The sequence below is a fragment of the Tachyglossus aculeatus genome, chromosome 17 (assembly GCF_015852505.1).
Source record: "Tachyglossus aculeatus isolate mTacAcu1 chromosome 17, mTacAcu1.pri, whole genome shotgun sequence".
NCBI lineage: Eukaryota > Metazoa > Chordata > Mammalia > Monotremata > Tachyglossidae > Tachyglossus > Tachyglossus aculeatus.
Genome location: NC_052082.1, coordinates 54842672 through 54858011, shown reverse-complemented (window position 1 = coordinate 54858011; position 15340 = coordinate 54842672). Strand labels below are relative to the sequence as shown.

At 45.2% G+C, this 15340-nt stretch overlaps 1 protein-coding gene and 1 non-coding gene across 4 annotated transcripts in view; both read left to right on the top strand.

Moving 5' to 3' along the window:
• PITPNM3 (PITPNM family member 3) overlaps nucleotides 1-15340 on the top strand; it is a 196123-nt gene that overhangs the window by 32243 nt on the left and 148540 nt on the right. For 2 of the 3 annotated variants that reach the window (XM_038759618.1, XM_038759619.1), the window contains exon 2: nucleotides 13313-13408. In XM_038759618.1, the coding sequence (XP_038615546.1) occupies nucleotides 13313-13408 (96 nt within the window). Of the gene's footprint in view, nucleotides 1-11296; nucleotides 11428-13312; nucleotides 13409-15340 lie in introns of those variants that run through there. The other variant, XM_038759617.1, reaches the window with a different exon arrangement.
• LOC119939874 lies at nucleotides 8472-8578 on the top strand. The gene has a single exon (XR_005454829.1). It is a non-coding gene; the product is annotated as a U6 spliceosomal RNA (small nuclear RNA).

Here is a 15340-nt window from a genome sequence, read left to right as displayed (position 1 = left end):
TTGCCCACAATGGGCTCACAGTCAAGAAAGATAGACAGACATTAATATAAATGGGAGAAGCAGCATCCCTTAGTAGATAGAGCACGGGCCTGGGAGTCAGATGACCTGGGTCCTAATCCCGGATCTGCCGCTTGTTGGTTGTGTGAACTTGGACAAGTCACTTCACTTCTATATGCCTGTTACCTCATCTGTAAAATGGGAATTAGGACTGTGAGCCCTATGTGGAACATGGGCTGTGTCCAACCTGATTACCTTGTATCTATCCCAGAGTTTAGAACAGTGCCTGACACACGTAATAACTGCTTAACAAATACCCTACAAATATATCAATGAATGATTTGTAGATATGCACATAAAAGGGCAGCAGGGTATTATATTGCTATAGTGTACTCTCCCAAGTGCTTAGGACAGTGCTCTGCTTTGTGTCCAATAAATAGAACAGTGCTCAGTGCTTAGAACAGTGCTTAGCACATAGTAAGCGCTTAACAAATACCATTATTCTTATTATTAAATACGACTGATATTGACTGAAGAGAGCAGACTGGTCAGGAAGAGAGAGCTGCTCTCTCTTGAAGTCTTGAAGAGCCTTGAAGTCTATGCCTTGACTTCTAACATGAAGTTACTAGGAATAAAAGTCTGTGTTTTAAGGGGACTACCTGCTAAATCCAGGACACCTGGAGGTGATCTCCACTGGAAACAGCAACCCTCTGGCAGTTTTCTTCCGGGGAATGGGAAAGTTTCCGGCAATGAGCTCCAGGAGGAAGAGAGCATCTTGGCTCAGTGCCTGCCCTAAGTTGGAGTGAAATGTATCAAATCTTCGATACCATCCAGCTTTGTAGTCGGGTGGAGACATTCCCCCCGACCCGGTTTTAATGGGCTGTGACTGCCTCTTACCCTGGGATCGCTTAGACTGTGATCAGTCCACCCTTGAGACAACAGAGGAGTGCATTTGCAGCAATCAATGAAGGACGTCAAATTGCCTGATGTTCCTTTTATAGTTTTAGCATTAAACAGCTGCCTTGAAACAATCCCCCCACCTAGAATGTACACTTTTGTGAACAACTTCCTGAGCACCTAGCTCTAGACCATGAGCCCGTTGTTGGGTAGGGACCATCTTTATATGTGGCCAATTTGTACTTCCCAAGTGCTTTGTTCAGTGCTCTGCACACAGTAAGCGCTCAATAAATATGATTGAATGAATTAATGCTGGGCCAATAGCCTTATTCTCTCGGATTCATTCATTCAATCATATTTATTGAGTGCTTACTTTGTGCACTGTACTAAGTGCTTGGGAAGTACAAGTTGGCAACTTATAGAGATGGTTCCTACCCAACAACGGGCTCACAGCCTAGAAAGTTCATGGTAGAATGCCAGGCCAAACCATCAGTGGTATTTAATCTAGCACTTACTGAGTGCAGAGCACTGTACTGAGCACTGGGGCAAGTTCAGTGAAACTGAGTTGGTAGACTTGTTACCTGCCCACAAGGAGCTAACAGTCTAAGGGGAGCATAAACAGTAATGGCGAGGTCAACCGAAGCTGCGTCTCCTTGGATGTTGGAAGTACTGGGATGGGATGGGCCCCTCTTTTCCCCTTCTCCCACTCCCTTCTGCGTCACCCCGACTTGCTCCCTTTATTCATCCCCCCCTTCCCACCCCCACAGCACTTATGTCCATATCTGTAATTTATTTATATTAATGTCTGACTCCCCCCCAAGACTCTAAGCTCATTGTGGACAGGGAACATGTCTGTCTGCACACAGTAAGCACTCTTATCCCCAGCTTGCTCTCCATTCTGCGTCGTCTATGCACTTTGATCTGTGACCTTTGGGCATTTGATATTCACCCCAACCCCACAGCACTTACGTACATATCTTTAAATGATTCATTCTACGTATTCATATTAATGTCTGTCTCTCACTATAGTAAGCTCGTTGTGGGGAGGGAATGTGTCTGCTAATTCTGTTGTATTGTGCTCATCCAAGTGTTTAGTACAGTGCTTTGCACATAGAAAGAGATCAGCAAATACAATTGTTCAATTGATCAGCTTCTAGTGTATTTAGTCCGAAGGAGGGAGGACTGTACAGTGAATCCATAACTCTTCGTGATTCTCCTGATTTACGAGAGGATTTTATGAGGCAGGTCTTACCCAGTTTTTCTTGTCGTCTACAAGGACTGGTTATAAGCTCCTCAAACAAGGACCCCTGACTTTTTATGTGTATCAAATTACCTTATGTGCCTCATACCACGCCTTTTCAATGTACCTTCAATTATTTATCTTGATCTCTTGGCAAATATGCCTTGTCTCCGTGAGAAAGTTGGCTCCTTGTGGACAGGGAATTTTTCTTTTTTGAATGATGTTTGTTAAGCTCTTATGTGCCTGGCACTGTACTAAATGCTGGTGTAGATACAAGCTAATCAGGTTGGACCCAGTCCCTGTCCCACATCAGGCTCACTGTCTCAGTCCCCATTTTCCAGATGAGCAAACTGAGGCCCAGAGCAGTGAAGTGACTTGCCCAAGGTCACACAGCAGACTAGTGGCTGAGGTGCTTTTCTGACCCCCAGGCCCGTGTTCTATCCACTAGAACACACTGTTTCTCTGTCACTTCTTTGCTCCATACTCCCCAGACACATGCTTCCAGGGTCTTGCCATCTGTGGACGCTTAATAAATAGCACTGCTGCTGCTACAACTACTTTCACATGAAGGGCACTCTAAGTACTATTGAGTGGATGAATGATCAGGAAACAGTGGGTTTGAATTGAAGCAGGGATTAGTCCAGGGAGACATAAGGAAGAACTTACCAACTGAAAGGGCAATTGCACAGTGATATGGACTGCTAGGAGAGGATGATGAAGTGTGGTTTAGTGGAAAGAGGCTGGGCTTGGGAGTCAGAGGTTGTGGGTTCTAATCCTGCCTCTGCCCACTTGTCAGCTCTGTGACTTCAGTCAAGTCACTTCATTTTTCGGTGCCTCAATTACCTCATCTGTAAAACGGGGATTGAGACTGTGAGCCCCACATGGGACAACCTGATAACATTTCGGGTTGCGATTGGCTTTGTTGTCAACACAGAAAAAATACCTCTGAACCCGTCTGAATTCTATCCTTCTCTGTTTTTGTGTCCTCATCTGTAAAATGAGGATTTAATACCTTTTCTCCCCCAACCTTAGACCGTGAGTCCCATATAGGACAGGGGACAATGTCTGCTCTGATTCCATTGCATCTATTCCAGCGCTTAGCACAGTGCATGGTATGCGTTTACGAATACCATTATTATTATTACACATCACTTTATCACTAATCACGTTATTATTATTACACATCACTTCCAGACTTTATTTCTGAGTCTGGAAATGACCTCTCTGGCTTCATCACACTTGGCATTTCTGCTTGTGATAAGACTTTTCCTGGGGCCAGTGACAAGGAAGGTTGGGAGGAAACAGGAGCCTGAGGTGATTTTTATATATATTTTTCAAATGATCTCCTCTTCTGTGTGTGGCAGGACAGAAATAGCATGGCCTTTGAAAGTCCAGGGCAGCCTGGATTCCCAAACTAAAGGCTTGGGGATAAAGAGCCAAATTGGGTCAAGACATTCCATTTGTTCTGATAGCCCTTTGACTCACCACCCAGTTTGGAGACAGTGGACTGGATCTGCCCTGGGTCACCCCCTATTAAGATGCCCCCATGGTTTTATTGATTTAAGGTCTCACGTGTACTGCTAACTTCCTCCTCGGTCCTCTTTTATATATGTTTATATATCTGTTTATTCAGATAAACAGCCACTTGTTTTCTCTCCCCTGTTGGCAAATATCTATCTCCCCATTCAAGTGTCAACTCCTTGGGCAGTAGTGAATGAGTCACTTCTCTGTTTTGGACTTCCCAGAAGCTTAGAATAAGATCACTGAGTCTGTTTATTGTTCTATTGTACTCTTCCAAATGCTTAGGACAGTGCTTTCCACACAGTAAGCACTCAATAAATATGATTGAATGGATGAATAGGTGCCCAATAGATACATATGGACAACTACTAACTAGCCGACTTTATAGGTACAGTTTCTTAATAATAATAATGATGGTATTTGTTAAGCGCTTACTATGTGTCAAGCACTGTTCTAAGTGCTGGGGTAGTTACAAGCTAATCGGGTTGGACACAGTCCCCGTCCCACATGGGGATCCCAGTCTTAATCCCCATTTTACAGATGAGGTAACTGAGGTACAGAGAGGTGAAGGGAATTGCCCGTGGTCACACTCCAAGAACATGGCAGAGCGGGGATTAGAACCCAGGTCCTTCTGACTCCCAGGCCCATGCTTTATCCACTAAGCGACTCTGCTTCTCTAGGTTATGAAAACCCACCTCTACCCCCGCAAACTGACTTGCGTCTGGTTCCTGTACGCTTGGGTCCCAGTGGCTGCATGATGAATTCCAAATTCTTCTTCATCCTGCTCTGGTCAATGATGTTGGTGTCGAAATTCCTTCATGTGGAACACTCTGGGACTAATGACAGCACTAGGCCGCCTCAGAGTTCCGAAAGCTCACCGGATTCCACACGTCAAAATGCACTTAAAGCACTCTGACTGTTTAATAAGGAAGCAGAGCATGGTTACAGAAACCTAATTACAGCTCCTGTCCTAGCTTTTACTCCCGGGAGCTTTATATTCAGAAGCCTTTGAGGCCCAGATTCTTGCTTGTGGCTCTGCTTTCTTGGTCTAGCGGTCTCCGTTTATACACACCCCTGCCACAAAATGGGGAGCAACTGGGAATTAGGATCTTCTGACTTTTGTTGCAGCGTGGCTCAGTGGAAAGAGCACGAGCTTTGGTGTCAGAGGTCATGGGTTCAAATCCCAGCTCCAACAATTGTCAGCTGTATGACTTTGGGCAAGTCACTTCTCTGTGCCTCAGTTACCTCATCTGTAAAATGGGGATTAAGACCGTGAGCCTCCCGTGGGACAACCTGATCACCTTGTACCCTCCCCAGTGCTTAGAACAGTGTTTTGCACATAGTAAGCGCTTAATAAATGCCATTATTATTATATTATTGTAGTGCAGGAGCTGTTTTTTGGAATAAGAAGATAATATTAAGGGCCTAGGTATAATCAGATTGGACACAGACTCTGTTCCACACTCAGTTCACAATTGAGTGGATCTGCCTAGTTGATAGAGCATGGGTCTGGGAGTCAGAAGGTCATGGGTTCTAATCCCAGCTCTGCCACTTGTCTATAGTGCAACCTTGGGCGAGTTACTTCACTTTTTTGTGCCTCAGTTTACTTCATCTGTAAAATGAGCCTGCTGTTGAGTAGGGACCATCTCTATATGTTGCCAAGTTGTACTTCCCAAGTGCTTAGTACAGTGCTCTGCACACAAGCGCTCAATAAATACAGTTGAATGGGGATTAAGACTGTGAGCCCCATGTGGGATAGGGGCTGTGTCCAACCTGATTTGCTAGCATTTCCACTAGCGCTTAGTGCATTATCTGGCCCCTAGCTTAACAAATAGCATAACTATTACTATTATCGAGAGCAGGTGCCTTAGTCCCATTTTACAGACCAGGAGACTGAGGCCCAGAGAGGTTAAGGGTCTTTCTGAAAGTCATCCAGCGTAGCTGGGGCCAGAACTGAGTTTCCTGACCCTTAACTCTGGGCTATTTCTACTAGGCCATGCTGCCTCCCTTTAATGCTAAAAATATCAATGTCAGTGGTATTTATTGAGTGCTTACTGTGTGCAGAGCACTATATTAAGCACATGGGACAGTACATTACAACTGATTTGGTAGACATGTTCCTTGTCCACAAGGAATATACAGTCTAGAGGGGGAGACAGACATTAAAGTAAAATAAGGATATGGACATAAGTGTTGTGGGCCTGAGAGTGGATTAGTAATAGTGATAATAATAATAATTATGGTATTTGTTAAGCACTTACTATGTACCAGACACTGTACTTAAGCGCTGGAGTGCATACAAGCAAATCAGGTTGGACAAAGTAATAACAATGGTATTTGTTAAGCGTGGCTCAGTGGAAGGAGCCCAGGCTTGGGAGTCAGAGGTCATGGATTCTAATCCTGGCTCCGCTGCTTGTCAGCTGTGTGACTTTGGGCAAGTCACTTAACTTCTCTGTGCCTCGGTTCCCTCATCTACAAAATGGAGATTAAGACTGTGAGACCCACGTGGGACAACCTGATCACCCTGTATCCTCCCCAGTGCTTAAAACAGTGCTTTGCACATAGTAAGTGCTTAACAAATGCCATTATTATTATTATTATTAAGCACTTGCTATGTGCCAAGCACCATTCTAAGTGCTGAACCCAAGTGAAAGGGCGATGCAGAAGGAAGAGGGAGTGGGGAAAATGAGGGCTCAGTCAGGAAAGATCTTTTGGGGGAGAGGTGATTTTAGGAGGACTTTGAAGGTGGGGAGAATGATGATGTGTCAAGTAGAGAAGCAGTATAGCTCAGTGGAAAGAGCACGAGCTTTGGAGTCAGAGGTCATGGGTTCAAATCCTGGCTCCACCACTTGTCAGCTGTGTGACTTTGGGCAAGTCACTTAACTTCTCTGGGCCTCAGTTACCTCATCTGTAAAATGGGGGTTAAGAGTGTGAGCTCCACGTGGGACAACCTGATCACCTTGTATGCCCCCAGTGCTTAAAACAGTGCTTTGCACATAGTAAGCACTTAATAAATGCTGTTATTATTATTATTATTATTATTATTATATGCAGGGGAAGGGATTTCCAGGCTAGAAGCAGGACATGGGCGAGAGGTCAGCGTTGAGAGAGATGAGATCGAGGGAAAGTAAGTAGGTTGGCATTAGAGAAGTGAACGTGCTGGCTTGTAGAAAGTCCTCAGACTCTCAGGTCCAGGCTTTTTCCATTAGACCACAGAGGCTTCAAACACCCTGGGCTTCATACCTAAGGACGGGACCCTCACGTCTCGGCAGAGTTATGAGAACCAGTCAAGTAGGAACCTGCCCTTGCGCTTCCCATTAACAAAGCATATGAAACTGAGAGATACGCTATGGCAGAACTCCAGACAATTTGGAAGCAGACTCTTCCCCTCAGAGAGAATTGATATCTCCCACTCCAGACTCCCTGGGAAATTTAGTGCAGTGACAAGAGCATGCAAGGTCAGAAAGTTGGAATCACAGTATGGGGACAGGTTTCTCCCCCACCGGGTTATAAATGGTCTTAAGTGACAGACAGTAGAAGTCTCTGCCACCTGAAGAGAAATGTTTGAGAGGAGATCTGGGAAACCTGGTATGGAGCGTTGGTCTCGAAGCATCCGTTGTTCTAAGAATAATGATGATATTTGTTAAGCGCTTACTCTGTTTTAAGCACCGTTCTATGCACTGGGGTAATTGGTTTGGACACAGTCCCTGTGCCAAAGAAGGCTCACAGTCTTAATCCCCCTTTTACAGATGAGAAAACTGAGGCACAGAGAAGTCAAGTGACTTGCCCAAGGTCACCAAGCAGACAAGTGGCGGAGACAGAATTAGAACCCAGGTCCTGCTGACTCCCTTCCCCGGGCTCCATCCATTAGGCCACTCTGCTTCTCACCAGCTTGTTCAGACCCAGAACGGCAGGGTTGGAGGCTTTTCCCCCATTAGTGTGTAGGCTACTTTGTGGGCAGGAAATGTGTCTTGTGCTTCTATTGAACACTTGTACTTGTTATTGTGATCACTCAGTAAATACCATTGTTTAATTGATTTGAGCTTGTTATGGGCAGAGGTCGTGTCTGCTTATTCGGTTATATTGTACTCTCCCAAACAATAATAATAATAATAATAATAATAATAATAATAATAATAATGGTATTTACATGCTTAGAAAGTTCTTGGCACATAGTAAGAACTTAACAAATACCATTATTAGATACCACAAGTACCATTATTAAATACCACAAATACCATTATTAAATTAAACGCTTACTATGTGCCAAGCACTGTTCTGCATGCTGGGGTAGATACAAGGTAATCAGGTTGGACACAGTCCTTGTCCCACATGGGGTTCAAAGTCTCAATCCCCATTTTACAGATGAAGTAACTGAGTCACAGAGATGGTAAATGACTTGTCCAAGGTCATGTAACAGACAAGTGGTAGAGCTGGGATTAGAACCCATGACCTCTGACTCCCAAGCTTGTGCTCTTGCCACTAGGCCATGCTGCTTCAGTGCTCTGCTCATAGTAAGTGCTCAGTAAATATCATTGATTGGTTGATTAGAATGTAAGCTCTTCATGGACAGGGATTGCTTCTCCTGCTTTGGAACACCTTCCCCAATCACTTAATAATAATATGATAATGGCAATAATTATTAAACACTTAATAATATGTGTATTTGTTAAGCACTTACTATGTGCTAGGCACTGTACTAAGCCCTGGGATAGACACAAAGTAATTGGGTTGGACACAGTCCCTGTCCTACACAGGGCTTGGGTTCACAATCTTAATCCCCATTTTACTGACGCGGTAACCGAGGCACAGAGAAGTGCTCGCTTCAGCAGCACATATACTAAAATTGGAACGATACAGAGAAGATTAGCATGGCCCTTGCGCAAGGATGACATGCAAATTCGTGAAGCGTTCCATAATTTTCTTCCTCCCTTCAAAGCCCTACTGAGAGCTCACCTCCTCCAGGAGGTCTTCCCAGACTGAGCCCCCTCCTTCCTCTCCCCCTCCGCCCCCTCCCCATTCCCCCAGCCTTACTTCCTTCCCCTCCTCACAGCACCTGTATATATGTATATAAGTATATATGTATATATGTTTGTACATATTTATTACTTTATTTTACTTGTACATATTCTATTTATTTTATTTTGTTAATATGTTTTGTTTTGTTGTCTGTCTCCCCCTTCTAGACTGTGAGCCCATTGTTGGGTAGGGGCCATCTCTATATGTTGCCAACTTGTACTTCCCAAGTGCTTAATACAGTGCTCTGCACACAGTAAGTGCTCAATAAATACGATTGAATGAATGAATGAAGTGACTTGCCTGAGATCACATAGCAGACAAGCAGGATTAGAACCCAGGTCCTTCTGCTTCCCAGGCCCGTGCTCTATCCACTAAGCCACGCTGCTTCTCAGCACTGGACTGTAAGATTCTTGTGGACGGGGATCATGTCTATCAATTCTGTTATATTGTACTCTCCCCAGTGTACTCTCCTACAGTGTTGAGTGCACAGTAAGTCCTCATAAAATACAATAGATGAAATGGACCCTCTTCTAGCCCCACAGAACATATTTCTGATGAGTGGTGGAGTCTTGCCTAGAGCTTATTTCTTACAGGAGTACATGAGCTGGACTGAGCGTATGCAAAAAATGGGCTCACTCATCTTAAAGAACATTGAGGGGTTACATTAATTCATGTCTGTTCACGTCAAAAGCTTACATGGCATTAGCTTTCATCACTGTTTTCAGCGGGGCACTGTGAAATGTTTCTTCTTAATTTTTCCTTTGATACTAGACGGAAGAAAGGGGGAAAGGAAAATACCATTGGATTCATCAGGCGGAAAACCAAACGACCCTTTTAAGTGATAAAACTTAAGCCTCAAAGACTGTAATGAACACGTTGACTGGCAGAGTCCGATTAAAATAAGCAAATTGGCTTCACAGTTGGATTTTTCTTTGACTACTCTTAAGGCTTTGTCAGAGGAAGCTTCAGGAGGTCTTTAAACCTGAACTGGAAAGCAGAAACAATTCTCAGCTCACTGGGGTGTAGTGAGTTTGTGTCTTCCAGCCGGCTGGCTGTTCAGCAATTGTTGCATGTGTCCGCCTTCTCTCTCTTAACTCCCTCCAGTCTGGAGAGTCATAAGGCCAAGGAGAGCATCTCAGGGGCTGCCCATCCCTCATCAATCAATAGTATGTATTGATTATTTACTGTGTGCAGAGCACTGGACTAAGCTTTTGGGAGAGTACAATACAACAGAGTTGGTACACATTCCCTGTCCACAATGAGCTTACAGTCTACCGGGGCCTCATATCCAGTTTGCTACTGTTCTTGAGTCCTGGGATTGAACAATCAACCAATCAATCGTATTTACTGAGCACTTAATGTGTGCAGAACACTGTACTAAGTGCTTGGGAGAGTACGATATAACAGAATTGGTAGACATGTTCCCAGCCCACAACGAGCTTACAGTCTAGAGGGGGATGGTTTTCAACTCATGCAGCCTCTTTCGCCCTGGAAGTCTTCTTTTCCTGCCTGGTGTAGACTGGGCATCAGAGAGGAAATCTAGCCCGAGCCATGGAACTGTTGGTTATGCAAGGCCTCTCCTGAGGTGAAAGTTGCAAAAAATAACATGGGCTTTTTTGTTTTCGCACCTGGTAACAGCTGGACTCGGGTGTTACGAATGGAATCTGGAGGCTTCCATTTGCTCTTACCCTCCACTGGAGCCTGAGGAGACTAGTAGAGATGAGTTCCAATCCCCTCAGAGCTGGCAGCCTGGCAGAGAAACTGCCAACGCAATCAGGTGCGAGTGCCATAGTATGGTAAATGTTTTTTTGGTTTAGGATATTCTTTATGCCTTGAAAACCCCTTCCAGGTCCTGCCTGGGATTTCTCTCTTTGGCAATCCTGAGGCGGTGCAATAAGAGAGATTTCAGGGCCCGTTGGGTGAGTTTATAGGGGGCTCCCTGCTGCCCAGGTCCAGAAAGGACATCAGAGTTTCCAGGAGTAGCTTGCCTGGACAGAGAGGAAACGTTTCGAAACAATAACCTCTCTAGTACTCCATAATAGGGACTATCTGATTCTTTGATCTTCTCTCTCTGCCCTTTAGATCTTTGATGTATCTTGAAGGAAAACTGGGTTGGTGGTAGTACTTGATAATCTTCTCTACCGGGGCAAGGACCTCTCCTCACTTTGTAGGAAAAGCTGACTCAAGCCCCTCCAGCTAGATTGTAAGCCCTCTGAAGGGAGGGATTTTGTCTATCAATTCTCTGTTATCATAAATATGACAACGATAATTATGGTATTTAAGGTGCTTACTGTGTGCCAAGCCCTGTTCTAAGCAGGGGGTAGATACGATAATCAGGTCCACATGGGATTCACAGTTAACGCTTTCTTGAGCGCTAAGTACAGTGGTCTGTACACAGTATGAGCACACAAAAAAAATAGCTTCATTTGGATCATTTATGCCATCTGAAGGTGTTGAAAAGTTGATCGTTACGAGTTGACAAGACTGGAGCTCGGAAACATTCAACTTTTCAATAATAATAATAATAATAATAATGATGGTATTAATTAAACGCTTATTACATGCCAAGTGTTGTTCTAAGCGCAGGGTACTGACCATCAAACTATGAAGTAGATTCTTGGGAGGCTTCAAATGAGTTAGAAGACACTCCCTGACCACCGTCTTGAGTCAGAAAAGTTGGATGATGATTTCGCGCTCTGTGGGATTTCAAAGCCCTTGTTTTGAGGACCATTTCTGGACAAGATGCCTCATAGGTGACTTTGAAAGCTCTTGTGTGTGTTTATGTGTCTGGGTTGCTCTCTCTTCCTGCTTCTCATCTTCCTAGCAATCTCAGTTCTATTTTTAGGTAAAACAGAAATCACGGCATGTCAGTTTGATTGATTAAATTGTCTTCAGGATGTGGGAAAAGTCAAATGAGTTGCCGTGATCGAGCGGGAACGTCTATGTAAAGCTTGATTAATGGAGCTGTTTGCTGTCATGGTGCGAGTGATTCATGTTGGGATTGAACAGAGGTGGTGATGGAACTGCATAGCCCACCCAGATCCCCTTCTCCTTGGTGTAGCCTGAGAGGAAAGCACCTCTTCCCTCCCCTGGAGCGACAGGCTGGGGAGGTCACAGCCTGTCCAGATTCACAATGCCCCAGTGGCTTTTGAGACCCGGCCTGTTGTCAAAGAAAGGGGCAGGCATCTTTTGCTTACACGTACCACTCATCAGGCAGAGAGTCGATCACTCCATCCCTCCAACCCCAGGGCCTGAGCTTAGGGGGCTGGGAGCTGGAACTTTGACTCGGGCCAGGTTGCAAGGCATCGGGATGGGGGTCTTCACAATGATGATAATTATGGTATTTGTTAAGCGCTTACTATGTACCAAGTGCTGTTCCAAGAGCTGGGGTAGATGCAACATAATCAGGTTGGACACAGTCCCTGTCCCACATGGGGCTCACAGTCTTCCATCCCCATTTTATAGGTGAGGTAACTGAGGGGCGGAGAAGTGAAGTGACTTGCAGAAGGTCACACAAGAGACATGTGTGGCTTAGTGTCTGGAGCACAGGCCTGGGAGTGAGAAGGTCAAGGGTTCTAATCCTGGCTCTGACACTTGTCTGCTGTGTGACTTTGGGCAAGTCATTTCACTTCTTTGGGTCTCATCTGTAAATGGGGATTGAGACTGAGCCCCTTGTGGGACAGAGACTGCATCCAACCGGATTTGCTTGTATCCATCCCAGTGCTTAGTACAGTGCCTGGCACATAATAAGTGCCTAACAAACTCCACAGCTATTATTATTATTATTATTATTATTATTATTATTGTTATTTTGTGGCGGAGCCAGGATTAGCACTCACATCCTCTGACTTCCAGGCCTGGGCTCTTTCCACTAGGCCACACTGCTTCCCCTGTCTCTGACATGGGGAAGAAGTTGCAGTATTGCTTCAAAGCTAAGTGGGATGGTGAAGAGGACACCAAGAGGCCTGAATAATTGCTGAAAAATCTCGTTGTTTTTCAAGGTGGTGTAGGAAGAGGCACTGCCCACGGGATGGAGGCGTGGGGCTATGCTCCCTCACTCCCTTTCTCTGACTCCATTTCCTGTTCCTGTACAGGAGTTTCAAGCAACGTGGCCTAGTAGAAAGAGCCTCGACTTGGGAGTCAGAGGACCTGGGTTCTAATCCCAGCTCCACCACTTGTCTGCTGTGTGACCTTGGGCAAATCACTTTACTTCTCCTTGCCTCAGTTCCCTCATCTGGAAAATAGGAGTGGGACTGTGAGCCCAATGTGGGACAGGGACTGTGTCCAACCCGATTAACATGTATCTACATCAGCACTCAGAATGGTGCCTGGCACTAAGAGCTTAACAAAAACCACAATTATTATTATTAATATTATTAATCCCAGTTCCACCTTTGAGCATCCTTGGGCAAGTCACGTAACTTCTCTGTGCACGTTTCCACATCTGTAAAATGGGGATGAGACACCTGTTCTTCATCCCTCTTAAACCCTGAGCTCTAGGTGGGACCAGGGACTGTGTCTGACTTGATCATATTGTATCTCCTTAAGCGCTCAGTACAGCACTTGGCCCATAGTGATACCACAGTTATTCTGCTGATGTTTATTTCCTGGCTCATGAGAAACTGTCTTTAATTCCAGGTGGATCACGGCGATGCAGTGGCTTCCACTGGCAAATGCAGAACATCATTAATGACTCCGTGGAGAGCTCAGATGATGAATTCTTCGATGCCCGAGGTGGGTACCCAGTGACGCCCCTGCCATTGCTCCAAACCGAGGTGGCTCAGTGCAGTGGGACCAGGAGGGATGCTTCCAGGCAACAGAGTAGACAGACAAGTTCCCTGCCCACAACGAGCGTACAGTCTAGAGAGGGGAAAGAGACATTAATATGAATAAATGATTTACAGTATATAATCTATAGATATGGACATAAGAGCTGAGAGTTTGAGGGTGGGGGAAATATCAAATGCCAAAAGGTCATAGATCCAAGCGCATAGGCCATGAAGAAGGGAAAGGGAGCCGGGGAAGAGAGGGCTTCGTTGGGGAAGGTCTCTTGGAAGAAATGTGACCTTAATAAGGCTTTGAAGGTGGGTAGAGTAAGGGTCTGTTATATATGGAGAGGGAGGCACTTCCAGGCTAGAGAGAAGTGGGAAAGGGATCAGTGGTGAGATAGGCGAGACTGGGGCACAGTGAGTAAACTGGCCTAATAATAATAATGGCATTTGTTAAGTGCTTATTATGTGCCAGACACTTTACTAAGCGCTTATATGCAGCACTTGAGAGAATGCAATAGAAGAGACACAGTCTCAAGGGCCCTCTTAGCTTCCTTTAACCCTCCTTTCTTCCTCCTTTTTTCTCGTTACCATTATTGCTAGATTTAATTCCTGCAGTTTGCAGTGTAACTGCCCCAATTTTTCAGCATAATTTTTGCACAGCGAACAACAGTGGGGCAGTTACACCTGAACCAACAAGAATGAAATCATTGCTAGTTAAAGGATTAATTATTAGTGAATATTGATCATCATTAATCAATATTTTGTTTTTGTGATGCAAAGTGGTGCCAAAAAAGTGGGGCAGTTAAGTGAGTAAATGCGGAGGTCCCCGGTGGTGATGGAGCTGTGTTAGCAGAGGGTCTCTGTAAATGTGGTGGTGGTGATCCCTGGGATGGCGGCGGTGTTACCTAGGACCCAGCAGCTCGGCACATGGGACTGCCAACCTGCAGGGCACCTCTCACCAGGCCGGGGAGGGAGGGCGGGGGGCCACCTCCACCAGATCGGGTGGGGAGAAGAGAACTGAGGGAGAGGAGAATGTGGCAGAACAGACAGTGAAGATCAATCGTATTTATTGAGCGGTTTCTGGGTGCACAGCACTGTACTAAACCCTTGGGGGAGAGTACAGTAGAGGGACTCATACATTCAATTCAATTCATTCAAACCCCTATAGCCCTGTACATAGCTGTAATTTTATTTGTATTGATGTCTGTCTCCCCCTCTCTAGACTGTAAGCCCCTTGTGGGCAGGAAATGTGACTGTTGCTGTATTGTACTCTTCCAAGCTCTTAGTACAGTGCTCTGCACACAGTAAGTGCTCTAACAGGCACATTCCCTGCCCACAACGGGCTTAAATTCAAGGTTTTTCTGGCCTTTCCATCAAATGATGGTATTTACTGAGCGCTTACTGTGTGCAGAGCACTGAACTAAGTGCCTGGTAGAGTACAATATGGTAGAGTTGGTTCCCTAGCCTCAATAAGCTTACGATTTCAGTGAGACAGGCAGAAAATGTTCATAAATTCCGGAAGAGTTTGGATCATTTCAGGAGGTTGGGAGCGGGTGCCTGAGAAATAGCCCCAGGTTTGCTTTCTCTCCCATCTCCCTGTGGCCAAACAAGGTAGACACGTTATCTTTACTTTAATTTTATAGTATTTGTTAAGCACTTACTATGTGCCAGGCATGTACTAAGCACTGGGGTAGATAGAAACTAATCAGTCGAACACAGTCCCTGTCCCACATGGGGCTCACAGTCTTAATCTCCATTTTCCAGATGAGGTAACTGAGGCCCAGAGAAGTGAATTGCCTAAGGTCACACAGCAGACAACTGACAGACCTGGGATTAGAACCCAGGTTCTTCTGACTCCCAGGACCATGCTCTATCCATTAGGCCTCGCTGCTTC